General features: G+C 44.1%; 1 protein-coding gene across 3 annotated transcripts in view; it reads right to left on the bottom strand.

Annotated features, from left to right (window-relative positions):
* Window positions 1-18778, bottom strand: part of LOC311226896 (uncharacterized protein) — a 25797-nt gene extending 7019 nt beyond the window's left edge. For 2 of the 3 annotated variants that reach the window (XM_084312359.1, XM_084312358.1), the window contains exons 1-2: window positions 18425-18778; window positions 12558-12881 (exon numbers count right to left, since the gene is read on the bottom strand). In XM_084312359.1, coding sequence (XP_084168485.1) covers window positions 12558-12881; window positions 18425-18515 — 415 coding nt within the window. In that variant the 5' untranslated portion in view covers window positions 18516-18778. The remainder of the gene's footprint in view (window positions 1-12557; window positions 12882-18424) is intronic. The other variant, XM_084312360.1, reaches the window with a different exon arrangement.
* Window positions 18779-19433: the final 655 nt, after the last annotated feature.

A 19433-nucleotide genomic window follows, 5' to 3' on the forward strand; every position in this document is an offset into this window, starting at 1 on the left:
GCACTGGGACAGCATCGGAGCTGCATGTGAACCAAAATGTGGAGGATGTCGCTGTGGAAACTGTCCACCAGGAGGAAAAGAAATGACCCTGGCAGAGGAGAGGGAGTATGAAATCATTAAAGGAGGCCTCACCTACAAAGAGGAGGATGCTCACACCCCATCTCCACACTGGGATGCAAAATATCCTTGGACCGTAGATCCTGTCTCTCTCCCCTACAACAAATGTGCAGTCCAGGCCTGCTTCTTAAGGATGGAAAAACAACTGAGCAAAGAACCAGACTGGAAAGTCGCATACACAACCCAAATCCAGGAAATGGTCGAACGAGGAGCAGCCATAAAACTCACCGATGACATCATTGACAAGTGGACTGGACCAGTGTGGTATGTGAGCCACCTGGTGGCGCCAAACCCCATTCAGTGACAACACCAGTTCGTATTGTCTGGAACAGCAGCCAGAAGTACAAAGGCGTGAGCATGAATGACATCCTTCTTAAGGGACCAGATGTACTCAACCCTATTAGAGCTGTACTGCTACGGTTCAGAGAAGGTGTGCATGCAGCTCTAGGAGACATAAAGAAGATGTACAACTCTGTGTGGCTGGAGCAGCGTGAGATGCATCTACACAGATTCCTCTGGAGAGACAGCCCAGAAGAGGAGATCAGTGAATATGCAATCACCAGAGTCAACATCGGGGACAAACCTGCTGGTTGCATCGCTCAGTTGGCTATGAGAGAAACGGCGAGCCTGCCCAGCTTTGTTCACTTGGAAGATGAACGCAGAGTCATTGAAGAGGACAGTTATGTGGACGACCTCTTGACCTCCCACAATAACCTGGATCAACTCGACAAAATCACTGCAAAAGTTGAAGAGATTTTGGGAGCTGGAGGCTTCTTCCTCAAACCATGGGTCCGGTCAGGGCAAAGTGGGAGGAAAGGAACAGAGAAGGAAGTCCTAAAAGAGGAACAAGGGAAAACCTTCATTCTCCCAAATCAAATGAGGGAAGAAGACAACAAAGCTCTAGGCATCGGCTACCAAGTGGACGAAGACAAGCTCTACATGTTGACCTCTGTTAACTTTTCCAAAAGAAAGAAGAAAATGAGAGTTGGCAAAGATCTCCTCAAAGAAGAGGTGAGAACCGAAACACCAAACCCACTGACTAGAAGGGCTCTCTTAAGCCAAGTAGCCGGGCTGTACGACCCAATTGGCCTAGTAGCACCGGTCAAGCAGAAGGGAGCAATTCTTGTCAGAAAGGCATTCCAAGAGGGAGGAGGTGGCAAGCTGACCCAAGAAACCTGGGACAAACCACTCTCGGAAAGCATCAGAGAAGAAGCCATACAGCTTTTTGAAGAATATGTACAGCTTGGTCAGGTGAAATTCTACAGAAGCCTCACACCAGCTGACTGGAAAGAAAACCCTTGGGGCATCACATTCTCTGATGGAAGTGACAAAACCTTTGGAGCTGTGATGTACTTAAGGTGGGAAACATGTCATGGCATTGAAGTTCGGTTCGTGGAATCAAAAGCCAAACTGACACCTCTGGATCAAAAGGGAGAAGCTGTAAAAGCTGAGATCTGTGGAGCAGTCTTCGCAGCCAGAATCAGGAAGTATGTGGAAAAGCATGCTCGAATGAAGATCGAGAAATGGTTCCATCTGCTGGACAGTCAGACGGTCCTTGGGGCAATCCAGAGAGACAGTTATGGGTACCAAAGCTTCTTTGCCAACAGAGTGGGTGAAATCCAAAAGACTGCACCAGTGCAGGACTGGTGGTGGATCCGTGGAGGTCTGAACATAGCTGACATCATTACAAGAGGAGCCACTCCTGAAGATTTAAAAGAGGATTCCACCTGGCAAAATGGACCAGATTTCCTGAAGTGGCCAGTGGAGGAGTGGCCCATTAAATCAGCTGGAGAGGTAGCTGCCCAGGCCAGGGAGAGCGTAAACAGACTCCAAAGGAAGGCATTTTCAGCTGCAATCACACGAGCTCAAGCTAAAATCAGTCCGCAAGAAGACGACCCTCTGACCACACAGGAAAGTCAAAAGGAAATGCCAACTCCTCTAAGAAGGAAGCCCACTGGCTGGGTCAAAGATCTTGTGGAAATAAGAAGATTCAGCAACCTGTCCAAACTGGTGAGAGTCATCGCCTGGGTCTATCGAGCTGTCAAGCAGTGGCTAGAGAGGAAGTGCCAGGTGCCAGGGCAGTCAAAGTGGGAGGCATCACCCAAACAAGCTGGGTTGACTGTAAAAGAAATTGACAACGCATCTGAAGACCTTTTCCTCGCTGCTCAAGAAGCTATAGCCTTCCCAGAGACGACTCTAAGCAGATTGGCAGTGTACAAAGACGTGAACTCTGGACTCCTACTTTGTGGAGGCAGAATCCAGATGTTCAACGAAGTGAAGACTGCAGTGCCAGTCTTACCTTTTGAATCGTGGGTGTCTACATTGCTGGCACAAGAATCCCACAAAGCAAACCATGAGGGAGTAGCAGGAACCCTTCTTCGCATGAGGAAAAAGGCTTGGGTGATAAAAGGCCGGAGACTTGCCAAGAGGGTGGTTGACAGCTGTGTCGTTTGCAGAAAGAACAATGTAAAACAGTGTCAACAAATCATGGCTGACCTGCCTCCAGAGCGAACAGGCCCAGCTGCACCCTTTGAATTCACCACCATGGACCTGTTCGGCCCCTATGAAGTGAAGGATGAGGTCAAAAAGAGGACCAGACTCAAGGTATGGGGAATCGTCTTCTGCTGCATGGCTTCCCGAGCCATGCACACTGAAGTGGTGAGTGACCAGTCATCCGAAGGATTCCTGCTCGCCTATCAAAGGTTCACTTCGCTGAGAGGACACCCCAGGAAACTCTGGTCAGACCCTGGCTCTAACTTTGTGGGAGCCAAGCCTGCTCTGGAAAAGCTTTACAAATTCCTTGACCAACTGAACAGGCCTGAACTTGAAGGAAGAGCTGCCAAACATGGCACAGAATGGTCGTGGAAGATCCACCCCGCAGACTCTCCCCACAGGAACGGTGCAGCAGAGGCAGCTGTCAGAATAGTGAAGCGGGCCTTAAGCAACCTTGGTGGAGAAGGTGTTTTCACATGGGGAGAATTCCAAACGTTTCTCTTCATGGCAGCCAACCTTGCTAATGAGAGACCCATCGATGCAAGAACTCAAAGCAGGGAAGACTGCATAGAGTACATCACTCCAAACTCTCTGCTTTTAGGACGTGCCCATCCTAAAGGTGACCCTGGAGACTTTCAGTTTGATGGCTACCCATACAAAAGACTTCAGAATATTCAGGCAGAAGTCAGCAAGTTCTGGAAGAAATGGAGCCAATTGGCCGGTCCTAATTTGTTCATAAGGAACAAATGGCACACCAAAGAGCGAAATGTTGCTGTTGGAGATGTGGTCTGGTTGGCTGACCAAAATGCCCTGAGAGGACAGTACAAGCTGGCTAGAGTAGTCAGTGTCAACGCTGACCGCAAAGGCATCGTAAGAGATGTGCTGGTGAGGACCTTTCCCAGCTATCCTGTCCCCATCACGAAAGCAAATGACAAAGGAAAGCCCACAAAATCAAATAGTGAAAACCAAAATCCCGGCCACAATTCTGCATCGAGATGTCAGACGGCTGGTCATTCTACTTCCTACTGAAGAACAACAGAGGCGTGAAGGACTTGAGTGACCTCTGTGGTTAAGAACCCAGGAGCTCAAGTGGGAGGTGTTGAGTTAAAACTCATGAGTGGAGCATGTCAAGACACCTCAGACAACTACCAACTACATCTCCCAGAGTGCATCAGCTGCAAGATGGCTGCCGTTGGCTGATTGAACAGCTGTTAAAGGCTGGTGGTGGAGACACTCACAGAACAAGCAAACAAAGCAAGCTGAAGGTGGTGGAGACACTCACAGAACAAACAAACAAAGCAAGCTGAAGGTCGACCCAAGGAGCTCTACCCCCAAAGACGCCAATGGTCGGTTATGTTCTACTTATTCTACTGTTTATTTATACTTCTGCTTAAATGTGGTTAAAATCAGGCTAATTCAATTGTGTGTTTAGTAGCTCCAACTGTTTCAGTCTACACATTCACTTGCTTGAGAGTTGGTTTTCATTTATGTTTAAAAGTATCTTTACAAGTTAAGACCAAGTTAGAAATGTTAAAATGATTTAAGAATTTGAAAGACTACTAAAAAGGTCGACAACTCATGTTTAAAGGTTTAAAATGCCTTGTTCAATCAGAGCTGATCTACAAGCTTAAAGTTTAGCTATATTTCTTCACTTATTCAATTTAAAATACCAAATGTTTACTTGACTTGAATCAAATGTTTACTAACTTGAATCATTTATTAAAAGTTACAATTCAGAAATGATTCATTGAAAATTACTTTAATAATTGGGTTAAAATGTCGAGTTAATTTAAGACTGTGTTAAAATGTCGACTTTATAAGGTAATTTAATACTTTACATTTTGGCATTCATTGTGTAAACACTATCGTTAAAAGACGTTTGATTATTTAAAATATATATTTAATGTTTAAAATCAACCATGTTTAAAAAGAACTTATTGGTTTGAAAAGATGGTTATTGTTGTTTGTTGTTTATGTTTATTGCATTGTTAAAACCTTTTTCTTTGTTTTCGAAGGTTTTCAACCTATATGAAGAACCAACCAGTCAAGAATCAACTGCAACTGAAACTGTTGAAAATAAAAATTGACTTGGAGTTGGAACTTGGAGTTGTTTCCTTATGTCCTTTGGAGTGGAAAGCAAGAGTTGACTTTACAGCAATCAAACGCCTTTTGAAACAGCTAGGTTTTCAGGCCTGTTTTAAAAGAGGCCAGGCTCTGTGGTGCCCTCAGCTGGATGGGGAGGCTGTTCCACAGGCATGGTGCAGCCGAGCAGAAGGCTCGGTATCCCCATGGTGCAGAGCCTGGTACTGGGGACCCGAAGGAGCAGGCTACCTGCAGATCCGAGGGTACGGGTGGAGGATTGTGGAGTGATGAGTTCCTGAAGGTAGAGGGGTGCGTGTCCGTTTATGCAGTTATGGGTGAGCATCAGGATTTTGTAGTTGATCCGGGATGAGAAGGGGAGCCAATGTAGTGATATATAATATGATTATTAGTTGACTAAGTGTCTTAATCTAAGGTATAGTATATGTACCTCCTATATATACTGCAGAGATGACGTTTGCATAGACAGTTATATAATAAATACAATAAATATTCTGATTTGTTATTACCGTTTTATAAGCTCTTGCGATTAAACAACTACATTAATACTGTACACAAATCAGTGTTGTGTCCTTAACACTTTGAGTGCCAACAACGCTATATGTCGTTAGTTCATGCCGACCGTTGAATGCCAGCAACGACATATAGCGTTTTTTTTCCATTTTTTTATTAGCAATTTTAATTCATATTTCATCAATCTAGTCTCACGTTAGTGCTGCAAACTCTCTCTGAGCTCCATTGGGAAAATACCGCCCCCTATCGTCTCTCCCTGTTGTACTGCACCCCATTGGATTAGACTGAATTAAAGACATGGGGGGGGGGGAATCCAGTTTCCTCATTTTACTTCTCCGGCAAGCCATCCGAAGAGATCCAAGTCATTGCCGAGCCACAAAACAGCGTGGAATACATATTTCCAGTACCCAGCGCTGAATCAATAAACGCGATCGATATTTGGAATGGCGATCAGGAATTGGAATAATCTTTTTGGAGAACATCTGATCTGAGGTAAGGAATCTATTTTACCAGTCTTAGGATAATCAGAGCTGTTTTCAGAGAGATATCAGCGTGTGCCATGTGTGTGTGTGTGTGTGCGCTGATCAGGAAATGAGAGAATAGATTTTTCAGCCCGCTTCTCTAGCGTGCATAAGTACACATATACTATCGATAATCTAGCGTTTATTTGAAAACTATTTATAAATATTTTTTTTGTGTATTCCAGAATATTCCAGTAAAGGCCGTTTATCACAGAATCTTTATATTTTCCTGAAACTTTCAAGAAAACGAGGGTTTTTCAAAATGGTATAAAACGGAAATGAACCGATTAAAGAACAATCCGTTTCGACAATGTTGACTGCAAACAAGTCATTGATAAGTGATGGCCAGATTAGACACATAATTTAAGACATAGTTTATGCGTTCACAACGCTATCATTGAAGTGGGTGCTGGCATTCAACCATGTTTTGAGATGGGGAGGCGTGGCATCCAAAGTGTTAAAGGGATAGTCCTGGTTTTTGGCCTTATTTCCTACTAATGAATGTAACTGGATACTACTTTGTGTGCACCGTGAAGCAGTTTTCAATTACCTTCAGTCAGCTTGTACAGACAGGAACTTGACCCCATTGACTTTGCATTAGGTTTGTGGCTGACTAGCCAGAGCTACTACTGTGTGAGGAACAGCATAGACTGTGCTTAGAATGGACAACTACTGGTAAGTCGCAAAAATGGCTAAGGTTACAGAAATTATGTAAAGGTACTGTACCTCCAGTTTAAGTGATTTTAGTGTTTCACTTAAATGTGCATTTTATATGATGGTTCTATATGGGGGTGAACAGTTTCAGTGAATAATTTCAAATTCACATAGTAGATCGCAAATTAGATCTTCTCGGAGACGCATCTCATCCACAGGACAATTTGGTCAGGAAAGAAAACAAACAAGGGTTCATTCAATCAAACGGTTTGACATTTTAGCCTATTATCATCGACGAGAAGTCGTTATACTAAATAATTGTCTGTATGACCTTTTTTTTATGAATACAACAGGGAGTGTGTTTTTTTAAGCGTGCGTGCCTACCCCTGGTGTGTTCATTAAACGGGGCTAATGCACATCTGTTTGTTGGATACAACCTGGTTACAGTCACTGTAGTGGGACCAAGCGAGGGCCTAGGGGGAGAAGGGGTCACCATGCTGGTTACTGCTGGATGAAGCCACTACAGTGTGTGTGTGTGTGTGTCCTCACTGTGCGTCCTCACAAGTCCTCACTGTCCTGCGGTGAGTGTCTCTTCCCTCACGGGGACACGTTATTATCGTCACAGGTGCTGTTTGAGTATTATTTGATTATTTGGTTTTAGGCAGTTATTGAACTTACAGGCTAGTGTGATTTTAAGACCTCACGTGGGAAGTCCTACTGGTCTGGAGAGCGGACTTCATCTTTCCCTGTGAAACCTGCCCAAAGATTCATAGAGACCCTCCACTGAAAACTCTTGAGTCTCATAGTTTCCAAATGTTTCTTAAAAGATTCAGTACAATGACAATTATACAACAGGTAGGTCCGACCACGCATTGTGATTGGTCGAGAGCGTTCTAAACCGTGAGTATATTCATGTTACACACACGGTTAAATCACCATGAATATACCACTGCGCTAGAGGCGGCTGGGTGGCGCAGCGGACATTGCGCTCGTCACCAACGCAAGAGACACCGGGTTCGAATCCGGCTGTCTGCGTTGCCTCCGGCTTGGGCCGGCCGTCATACTAACTCAATTGGCAGAGTTAGCGGGTGGAAGTCGATGGGTGGTAATCTGGACGTTGTGGACAGCGACTCCTACAGGTCGGTTGGGGAACGCCTGCACAGCAGAGACAGGAAATGGCGGGGGTAGTGTGAGCCTCCCACACGTTACACCTCGCCAATGAGAGTCCGCGCTGGCAGGTGAAAAGATGTGACAGGCTGCCTCTTCGTGTATCGGAGGGGACACGTGATGCAAGGCTTCTATCCTCCCTACAACCGGCCAGTGGGGGGCATATGCGAGCAACGTTCAAGACAGGGGAGGGGAAGGGCGGCTAAGTGGCGCAGTGGGCAAGGCGCTCGCCACTAACGCAGGAGATGCTGGGTTCGAGCCCAGCTCTCGGCGTTGCTACCAGCTTGGCTGGTCGTTCATACTAACACAATTGGCAGTGTTAGGGGTGGGAAAGCTGGTGGGTGGGGATTGGACGTTGTGGACCGCGACTCCTACAGGTCGGTTGGTGCGCCTGTACAGCAGAATCAGGAAGTAACGGGGGCATCGCGCTGTACAGGTGAAAAGATGCAATGGCTGCCTCCTCGTGTACCGGAGGGGACACGTGATGCAAGGCTTCGTCCTCACTGCAGCCGATTAATCCTTCATCCTTCAATTAATCCTTAAACACCACCAAGTCGGCCTGGGCATTGAACTGGCCCAACTCCCGGAACTGTCTGAGGTGCTGATGACTTTTTCCGACTTTCGCTTGCATTAGACAAATACGTCATTTGTTTGCGTTGCCAAGCTTGTTGATAGCCTACTCCATTTGAAATTCAATAGCAACGAGACATCATTAGGAACTATTTTTCTACGCCAAGTTCACTGAAATCGATATAAAAGACCCTAGAATTGTCTGTATTCATCCTATTTTTTCCCCGACGCAACCTGCTGTATAAAAGCAATAATACACTCGGAAGCCAATGGGATGTCATGAATATTGCCACGGCTGTGATGCCTACGCCACTAGAGCGGGCGCATAACAGCCGTGGCAATATTCATGACATCCCACCGTTTCTCGTGTATTATTGCTTAACTGTCTTTTTCAATCTCATTGCATTCTTTTACAGGGGATACATTGATGTAAACGCAGCCATAATGTCAGAACTGTAAGTTGTGAAAACTATGACATGACATTTCAGTTGTATGTCATGCAGGCTCTGCATTTTGCTTGTATCTATTGGACTGCCCCGTGGGCCAATAGCGCACCAGCTGGAAGAAGTTTACAAATGAACCTATCACAGACCAGGGCTACACCCAGTGGCGGCCGCTGTGAACTACATTTGGGTGGGCGCGAGTTCATTCATACTACACTAGTACATGTATGATCATCAATCCAATAATGAACACATATATATCTTGTCATTTTAAACAAGTTACCATTCATTCATTCAGCCATTATGCATCACGCGCTGCGAAATTAACACGCTGTGTTGAGAGAGAGAGAGAGAGAGAGAGAGAATTAACTCACTTTGTTTAATTGAAACGTGGTTCAGCCGGAGGGCTTGATAAAGTGTATGTCTACTGACTGTCCCACAGTCCCAGACTGTTGTCGATGTATATCCAAATTATCCACTGCCCACTGTCCAGACTGCATCACAACACAACAGCATCGAACAGCCTGCAAACTACCTGGCGTTCTATCGCCATGCTCTAAGACAAACTCTAACCTTAACCAACTTTGAAAGAGTGCCTAAGCTTAATCGTCGAAAGAACTTGCCGTCAGCCTGTCACTGACCTGTCCAGACTGCATCCGACCAACAGCTGCAAAGTGCAAACTACCTGGCGTTCTATCGCCCTGCTCTAAGCCAAACCGAGAAATGCGGCTACGGAAAAGTACTGGCGTCGCCCAATCAGAGAGCGTCTCCGAGAAATGCGGCTACGGAAAATACTGGCGCTGCTTGCTTAGATGATAATAGATCGCTTTAAAACGCGCCCGGCTTCCATCATAATACATCATATTTCAACGCACATCGCGTTACGCACTGATTGGCTGCGACGGATACAGCGATGAAACCAGTGCACGCCCACTGTAAGCGCTATTGCGTCTACCCCGAGAGAAATGCGGCTACGGCTAGCCCGAGAGAAATGCGGCTACGGAACGTATTCTCTATCAGACAGTCACTTCCTGTTAACTGAAAACAATTATTTATATTTGATATATTAACGTTATATTGTGCATTGGAAACACAAACATACTTAAAATGAGTAAATATTATTCATTTTAAACATGTTTATTTTATTTATAGGGCTCTAAAAAAAATAAAAAATTCTTCTTCTTCTCTCTTTTAACCAGGGAGGGCGGCGCTCTAGCGCCCCTATTGACCAGCCGCCACTGGCTACACCTCCCGAGCTAGTATAAGCAGAGGCTGTATCCTACATCCTCCCTATCTGTTCCTCTCAGCTGAGGAATACGCTTCGCAGCGCCTTTTAACACCACAAAATAATTGTTCTCGACGATGAGCGCCGTCAAGCCGCTGGGAGTCCCGCAGACCACACCAGGGCAAGGCACCCTCCGGTCAGCGCCATCCCCCCTTGAGGGCCGTCTGAACCCAGGCCTGGGAAAACACAGCGCCGCTCCTACCACAGCTGCCTCCGCCACCGCTCTGCCAGAGTTATGAAGTATAATGAATATGAATATGAATGCAGGCAAAGCATGTTGCTTTTCTTCCCTGTTGTCCCGGGTTTCTGAAAAGGAACTATGGGAGGGAGAATGTACACTACAGCCCCTGCTCAGCAGGGGGGCATAGCCCTGGTCTGTGATAGGTGCATTGTTCTTTCAGCTGGCGGGCTATTGGCACAAGGAGCAGTCCAATAGGCAAGCAAGATGCTTTGCCAACATTCATATAACTAGAGTTATACTTAATAACCATCTGTATCCAATCTGCTTCCCTAAAAACATTACATTATCTACTCGGGTTACTCTGATTGGCCCATCAGTCAGTCTGTCAGTTGTCAGTAGTTGTAAAGGACATCAGCTAGCTAGTCCACAAACAAGTAATGAAACTAGTTTAAACTAGAAAGGTGCACTCAGTAGAGCACAAATCTCCACCAGGCGACACACCAGACACAGACAAACACGCAAAAACACTGATCGCTCTACTTATAGTTATTAGCATTAGCATTGGCATCAATATGCTAATGCTAAAACACTGACACACTGACTGCTCTCCATTTATAGTTTATACTCCATTCGCATGCTAACAGTAGACGGTAATAAGAAGCATAGAAAGGGTTATAGGAAGCATAGGAAGGATGTTAGGAAGCATAGGAAGCATATTAGGAATCATAGGAAGAATGTTAGGAAGCACAGGAAGAATGTTAGGAAGCTTGGGTGATAGGAAGCATAGAAGCATGTTAGAAACAGTAGGTGTGCCTGGTGTGTGATTACATGTTGCGGGTTTGAGCAAATATGAGCAAACTCATCAGTACATAAGGAAATTGCATGACATTTCCTGCGGCCCAGTTACTGTATATGCTAACAAGCTGGGATGCTGACGATCCTAATGTTAGGTGAAATGCACACTTGCATTAATGAGGTACCTATAGCCACACACTCCCCAGCTCCCATGCAATAGTGTAGGACATAACAAAAACCAACATTTTGACAGCGATGCTCAACTTCATCAAATTAACCGTGGTGATCATATTAACCTTGAAGATCAGATTAACCCTGATGATGAGATTAACCATGCCAATCAGATTAACCGTGCCAATCAGATTAACAGTGCCAATCAGGTTAACTCTGACAATCAGATTAACCCTGATGAAGCATTGTTGCTGAAACATTGTTTTTTGTAATGTCTTATTGCAACGGAGGTGCGAGTGGGTGGCTACTCATCATTCTTCAGAATGCTACTCATACCTAAAGAAGCCTTCTTGGCAAATGCTTTGTGTTTGCATACATCCTGTTTTACAGTCTTTGTATTTGTTTCGTTTTTTAGATTGGAACTTTAAACAGATGCACTACAAACACTCAGTGGACAGTTTTCCTGCATCATCGGAGGCTCACTTCCTCTTTTTGATTGTATTCCTATTGTTTCCCACACTACTGCTCAAAAGGTCATTGCAATTATGGTTCTATATTATGTAACAGGTGTCACCAATGCTGCTAATCTGCAAGCAAGAATGCTGTTAACTCTTTAATTGGCCCTTTTCAACTGTGCTCCTGTCTGAGGTGCGGCCGTCCACAGGAGGCGGCGCAGAAGGATGAATCACGTAATGTCTTCATCTTTTGTGATTCTACCGTTGGGTGTTGTTTGTACCAACATTGTGTTGTGTGTCAATTGCACATCGCCAAGGAATGTGGTTGACATGCTCTGAGATGTTCAGAGCTACTGTAGATCCGAATGGACTGGCTCAAAATGAATGAATGAATGAATGATCATTACATTTATATGGACACTCAAAGAGCTCCCCACAATGTAGGGTGGAAATTGCCTCCTTCACCACCACTGGTAGCACCCAACCGTGGGCTACACAGGCTCAATGGCTGCCATACACTGGCACCAGGCACACATGCCACTACACAATGGCTGAACGGCTCAGGAGACAGGGATTGATATCAGCCAATTAAGGGGGAGGGATGATTAGGTGGCCTTGATGTCAGAGACCTGATTGGGAATTTGGCCAGGGAACGTCAGGGAACTCCCTACTCTTTGCGATAGGTGTCCTGGGTTCTTTAACGACCGAATTCAGTCAGGACCTCGGTTTAGCATCTCATCCGAAGGACGGCACTCGCAGCTGTACGGTGTCCCTATCACTGTAACAGGGGCATTGTTACTGACGAGTCCAGAGTGCCCCCTACTGGACAACAACACCACTTTCCGATCATGAGTCTGGAGCTCTCTTCATGTAGCCACGCTGCCGGACTTGTACTGATATGAGAGTGTGCATTTCAATCTTTAGACAACTTTATGGTGGTGTTTGGTGAGAGCAACCTCTTAAATGTGCTTCCTGCCTCTGGGTCTGTGTCGCCTCCTGTGCCTTTTGATTCTGGGTTGTTTATTTGACTGTGGCCCTGGGGCAGTCAGTTCCACTATTCCCCCCACTTACCCCCCTGATACAACAGCCTACCTTTGTCTGCAGGCGCAGGCTCTGAGGGACTAGCTGGTTTCTCTGTGGTGCTGTCTGCTGCTGGTGGAGCCGCTTCGGGTGCCGGTGCCGGTGCTGGCTCAGGTGCCGGCGCATCCGCTGCCACCGCCACAGGTGCTGGAGCCGCCTCGGTTGCTGGAGCCGCCTCTGCCAGCGTGTCGGCCGCTACAGGCTTGGCCACCTCCCTCGCGGCGGGAGCAGAGGTGGGGGCGTCCTCTGCAGGTTTAGCAGCCCCCTCTGTGGCCGGGGTCTCATCCGGGATGGTCTTGCTGTCCTCGGCTACCTTCCCGTTCTCACTGGCTGCCCCTGGCGAGGACATTATCGTCAGAATGCGGCTGACATGCAGGGATCTTAGAAACGGTCTTGGTTATTATATTATACAGGAGGTAGGGGTGTAGCCTCTCAACGCAGGGCCGTTTCTTGCCATATGCGGACTACGGGGTCCCCTAAGCTGCCATTTTAGCCTTTTTTTCCTGAAATTAAAACGACCAGTCTCTCTTGGTAGCCAAGCACTCTCGTGCGTTGAGTGAAAGCACCTATATGCTCAAGAAAAAAATAATATTTAATAGACATATATATAATCCTCTTACCGTTCGGGGGCCCCCAAACAACATTTTGCATAGGGCCCCCAAAAAACTAGAAACTGCCCTGTCTCAACGTACTCTAATCTGAACATCGCGATGCATTTATGTGAATGTGGAAACTGGAATAAAGATTCATCTAAATGAATGTGTTTAATTATTTAATAAACATGATATTGTTAAAGTGGTAATCCGCAAGATCCTAATTTTTGTTTGTTTTGGCGACATCTAGTGGTGATAATCTTCTATTATTCATTCAGATTCAGATTATTTTATTGTCACAGTTTTTAAAATGTACATACATTTAGAAAAATGTGAGATGCTTGTATTCTATCTATACAATATTATTCTATCTATACAGTTTAAAACTATAAACGAAACTATAGAACTAAACATAATGCACAACATATATTTGATCTATCTATACAAACTTTTCCAATACAAGGTATCTGTTAGCAGCAGTGTGTGCATGTAATAAGTGTGCTTGTGTGGTGTGGTGTGTAAGTCTCCAAGGTGATTTTGTGTGTACAGTATGCTTGTGTGATGATTTAGAGTGTATCTGTCAGTAGTCTGTTTGCCCGGTGGAAGTAGCTCTTCAGTGTTCTTTTGGATGTGGACCTGAGACTGGTACCGTCTGCCAGATGGCATGAGTTTAAACAGTTTGTGGTTTGGGTGGCTGGGGTCTTTCAGGATCCTGTGTGCCTTGCTGACGCACCGCTCGGTGAATATACTGTCTATGGTGGGTAGCTTGCATCCGCAGATCTTCTTGGCCGTTCGCACCACTCTCTCCAGTGCTCTGTAGTCATTCTGGTTGGCGTTTCCAAACGATGCAGTGGTGCATCCCGTCAGTATATTCTGCATGGGCCCTCAGGATGTGTGGCCCCATGCTAAACCTTTTCAGTCAAACAGATCTCACTGTGTTCTTGGAACTACTGCATGGTACCAGTACTATTAATAACACATTTGAAACTATTTTGAAATGTCTTGTTATATGTACCATTGACTACTATTGAACTATTTGATTATAGGTCTGGAACAGGCAGTAAGGTTTTTGGCTTGATGAATAAATCCCATAATAATAAAATCAAACAAACGAAACAAACTGCCATTGCTGCTGGTGACATAAAACACTGTGTGCCAGATAGTTTTCTAGTTTCCTACCAGACATCAGCCAAGAACATCAAATGTAAAAACATTCATGAAGTGTCTATAGGTAGAATCACTATTGTTTTATATGAATTAGTGATAGACAGTAGCAAAATAGACACTTATTTACATGAAAATGTTTGAGATTATTACTATTACAAGTAATAACTTGGTAGATTTGAATTGCATAGTATAATCAATTATTAATGATTGAATTAGTCCCAATACATTTGCAAACTTTTGACACTTTCTTTGTAGGATAATTGTTTTATAGACAAGAGTGCACCTCTTATCGCATCATGTTCTTTTAGTAGCCATGGAACTGAGCAAACACTTCCTCACCTCAACCCACGAATAACCTCTCACCTCAACCCCATGAATGGCTGACCTCATAGCAACGCAGCGCACCAGCAGCGGCACTTTCTCGAGTGGTTATGGGCAATTGTGTAGGCGACCAAAGGCCAACATAAACAAACTCCAGACCGAGTCAGTGAAGTGAGAAGAGCCTGCTCTAGAATTTCATTATTTAACTGAGAGACCGGGAGAGAGGGAGCCTGGAGCTTTGCGACTATAGTCTTGGATTACCCTCTTTATTTAGAAGCCTTGGGTTCACCTATGTGACAGCGGTGGAGCTGGGCTGACGCAGAGCCTACAGTAAACAAACGGATCTCACTGTGTTATTGGGGAAGTACTGCATGGTACCCGTACATTAATAACACATTTGGAACTATTTTGAAATAACTTCTTATATATACCATTGACTACTAGTACTATTATTTCTGTTGCAGGTCTATTTGATTATATGGGTCTGGAACATGCAGTACGTTTTTTGACCTGATGAATAAATCCCATAATAATGACAAATGTTTACTGTCCATTCGTGGGAGTTACTGCTGTCATCCCATTCTTTTTTTTTAAATTTTTTATCATATTGATTTAGCCTTTTTGGATAAGTACAGTACATGTGTCGCAATAAAGCCTCTCTGATAATATTACAGGGTTTTGATCTCTCTTTCTAATTGGAAAAATGCTAATTATCTTGCCTGGAAGTCCACCCCACTTGTCATACTTTGAAAGCAGGCCTGGTGCAGAGATGAGGGAGGGTTATGTGGGCAAAACGCTGTGTTGGGGTTAAACTCCACTCTCCAGGGGGGCAGGTCATGAGTTTTTCTCGGACTACTGGACCATGTAAAGGCCACAACATTAGCACTTCTCCCACATAACATAGGGACAACAGGACCGTGCCTTGGGGATTCTCCCAAATGGGAAACTATGCTTCTGTCTAAATAAAGGAATGACATGTGACATGTTCCTCTGTAAAGGTAAGGAGAAGGTATGAATGAAAGGTATTGTTCCTGCCCAAACAACATGCTTCACCTTAGCTAATAACAAATCACCCAAACTGCAAAGAGTTAATTATTACTTGGAATAGTGCATTCTTACTGAGACACATTAAGACCCTCACATACCAGAGCCCATAGTTCCAGGTATGAACTGTGTATGAACTGTGCATGAACTGTGTATGAACTGTGGATGAACAGTGTGTGAACTGTGTATGGACAGTGTATAAACTATGTATGAACTGTGTGTGAACAGTGTATAAACTATGTGTGAACTGTGTATGGACAGTGCATAAACTATGTGTGAACTGTGGATGAACAGTGTGTGAACCGTGTATGGACAGTGTATAAACGATGTATGAACTGTGTGTGAACAGTGTATAAACTATGTATGAACTGTGTATGAACAGTGTATGAACTATGTATGAACTGTGTATGAACAGTCAGGAATATTGCCATTGCTTCCCTCCAGTTTAGATTCCCCATGCTATTTAAATGGATAATTCCTCATTTGCATGTTACAGCTTTGGTCTGGCTATCTTTGCACTCAGAGGTCAATACCTCATAAATGTAATGCAGCCTGCTGGAAGATTGTACCCAGCTACAGTGGCTACAGGATTCTTCCAAACATCACCGGAAAATATAATTTCTTGTTTTTAGATAAGGAAAGAATTTAAAACACTTGGCTGAGAAGAGGTGACAGACTTTAAAGGAACACACCAACTTGATGGGAAATGCACCTAGTCAGACAATAAGATAAGACCAATTTCCTCTCTGTGCATTCTGTAGAAAGCTATCTTAAAACACCTCTCCCGGAGTTTTAAGTTAGGCTAGTGGTCTGTATCCGCTTCCATCTACTTGTGCTAAGCTAGGCTTGCTTGCAGCCAGATAGCTTTCTACTGAATGCAGAGAGAGGAAATCTCTCTCCATCTATCTTCTTGTCCAACTCTGGAGAAGATGGTAAGCGCATTTCCCATAATGGTGGCGTGCCCACAGTCTATACTCTTTCCGAGAGAGTTTCTGGGTCTCTCAAAGTAGCATTTGGCTAGTAGCTAGTGTAGTTTCAAGCATGACACCTGACATCAGAATTATTCACCAAATGTACTGGCATTTGTCTTGGTGACACTTGAGAGGAGCGACCTAGATACTGTGTTTTATAGAGATACAACAACAGCATTGAACATTGAACATTTTTGTTTTGTTTACACTTGTTTACGTATGACTTTCTATTTTATACTTATATTATACTTATTTTATACTATCTTGTTATTTTATCTAGCACACTCTCAGGAGCAAAACAGAAAGAAGCATGTCATGCAAAACTATTCTGTATTTCTGTATGACAACTAATAAAGAAACTTGAAACTTGAACTTGAGCAATACAGAAGAATTGTGTATTCAATTGTGAATTCAACACTAGCAAGTGTTAAGGCTGAATCTGGGTGATGTCCATCTTTGAAAATGGTGATTGATGTCAAGAAAACACACGCAAAGTTAAGAAAATTACCCTGCCGAATTTCTACCTGAATTCCAGAAGCATAATAAAATGGAGGCTTTAAGTCAAAACAGACTTGGTTATCGACTGTGAGGAGATATCTCATTTTGAAGTAATGAAAAGATGACACTTGTGCCACGTGTGTGTGTCTATCTGTGTGTGTTTCTGTGTATGTACTCAGTATGTCAAAGGTTGTCTTTACAGTGACACAAAAAAGGCCTACATTTCCCAAAATAAAGAACTGCAGAGAGAAAAAAGGGAAGGGAAACACTGAATCCTCCCTAGTCCTCCTCCCTCATCAGCTCTCAAATTATAGCAGCCAGTCTGTCTGGTTTTAAGGACACACGCATACGGTTCGCCCATGAGAAAAAGATGCCACGGTGCAAACATGATGTACCACTGGGACATCTTAGGGGGGGGGACTCTTCAAAAACACACCCCAGAGACCCGCATGGGCAGGGGAGGGGGGCTACCCTGAGAAGTGTTCTAAATTGCACGGTACCCAGGCATCTCTGACCCGGTACAAGGAAGTTTGCGACCAACAGCGGCTTCTCCATTTCCCTTTGAAACCAAACACTGTCATCGAATCCCCCCCGCATAGCATACAGTAGGTCTCTCACACGGGGACTCGGGGAGGACAGATCGAAGAACTGAACCAGGGAGGACAGTAGACTTCCCCGGCTCGCTATTATTGTATACTTCTGCCTTATGGACATAGACGACTATGTTTGTGTCACATTGCTATTGAGAGGGAGACAATATCTATATTAACATTATGTGTGCACCCAGGTGTTTCCCTCTGGACTGTGCCTTTCTGACATCATTACATGTCATTAAATAAATGATTAATAAATACTGTGTGGAACAGTGAAATGCTTACATGCCATCATATATGTTCCACCATCATGGCTACAAAGAGGAAAGATGTGATACATATCCCTTTGACTAACCTATTTAAAAGTATATACACCGGTACATGCAGGCTACAGGCTAATTGCAAATGCTATATTTGTGCCAATTTCTGTCACTAATGTAACAAGTAGTGATGAATGAATGAATGAAAACGTTATTTAACAGATGGTACAATACAGTACGGCTCAATACACACAATTGTTAAGGGGATGCAGACCAGAGAAAGACTTTCGTCTTGTTTACATCAGGGTCCCCCATTTTCAATTCATAGTGAATAGATGGACATGACCGCTTGCTCAAATACAATAATGTAACTCTACAGTGCTAACAGTGACACTGTGCCCATGGTTTGACAGGTGCTGTTAGTGAATGTACCTGTAGTGCTTGCTCCATTGCTTTCTTCTGGCTTATTGCTCGGTCGGGTCGTATCCACCGCTGTAGTTTGGGAACTCGTGGAGCATCCCATGCTGTCTCCCGCACATAGGACTGGAGAGTTGAAAGTTGGAGACGAGGAGACGTGCCCGCTGCCCCGGTGGTGACGTCCTGAAAATGGAAAGGGCTCGATACCCTGGGATGCCAACCACTGGAGACGAACTACTATCAGGCTTGGTAAACTCCACTAGTGTCGCGCGTAATTACGCATGGCTCACAATAGTCTACCCGCCACTTAGTAAAAGGAGGTGTGTTGTTCCGTTCGGAACCTCGAATCGCGACTCAAACTCAGTTTGACACGCAAGTGAAACGTAGGCTAGCTAGTGTAACCTGTTTAAAAGAGGCTGGCACAGAGAGCTACATTATTCAGTGTGTGAAGACGTTAGACTGTGCGTGCGCATGCACCTGTTGATGGATTTGGTATTTGGCATCACATAACAACAACATAAAATAATTTGCAACAGGTCTGGAACACAATCTACTAGAATAGGACTGTACTGTCAATAGGACATTTAGACAGGATAGTAGGCTATCCATATTCAGATATAGTATCCAAGATCCATTTGGAAAATATCCTGAATAAATTATTATTGTATGGGCTTTTAACAACCCAAAGAAAATGATGTTCCTGTGGTCGTTGTAAAAAAAATATATATTTATATTATAAATTATATTATAAATTATAAATTATATATAAATATAATATTATTAGGATCATTATTATTATTATTAATGCCACAATATTAATAATAATACTCGCAACAAATACCAAAATTGATAGTTATAGAGAAGATAGCATATCAATCTAGCCTGCATGGTATTACTAGACGAATTATGAATACCAGATCCATCTTCCGAGGGAGGGACATTTAAATTTCGTTTATTATTATGACTATTTTTTTTATCAATTTTGTGGTGATAAACTGATCCGAGATCTGTCGCGAAATGTTAT

Source organism: Notolepis coatsorum (genome assembly GCF_963971535.1).
Source record: "Notolepis coatsorum genome assembly, chromosome: 4".
Lineage (NCBI taxonomy): Eukaryota > Metazoa > Chordata > Actinopteri > Aulopiformes > Paralepididae > Notolepis > Notolepis coatsorum.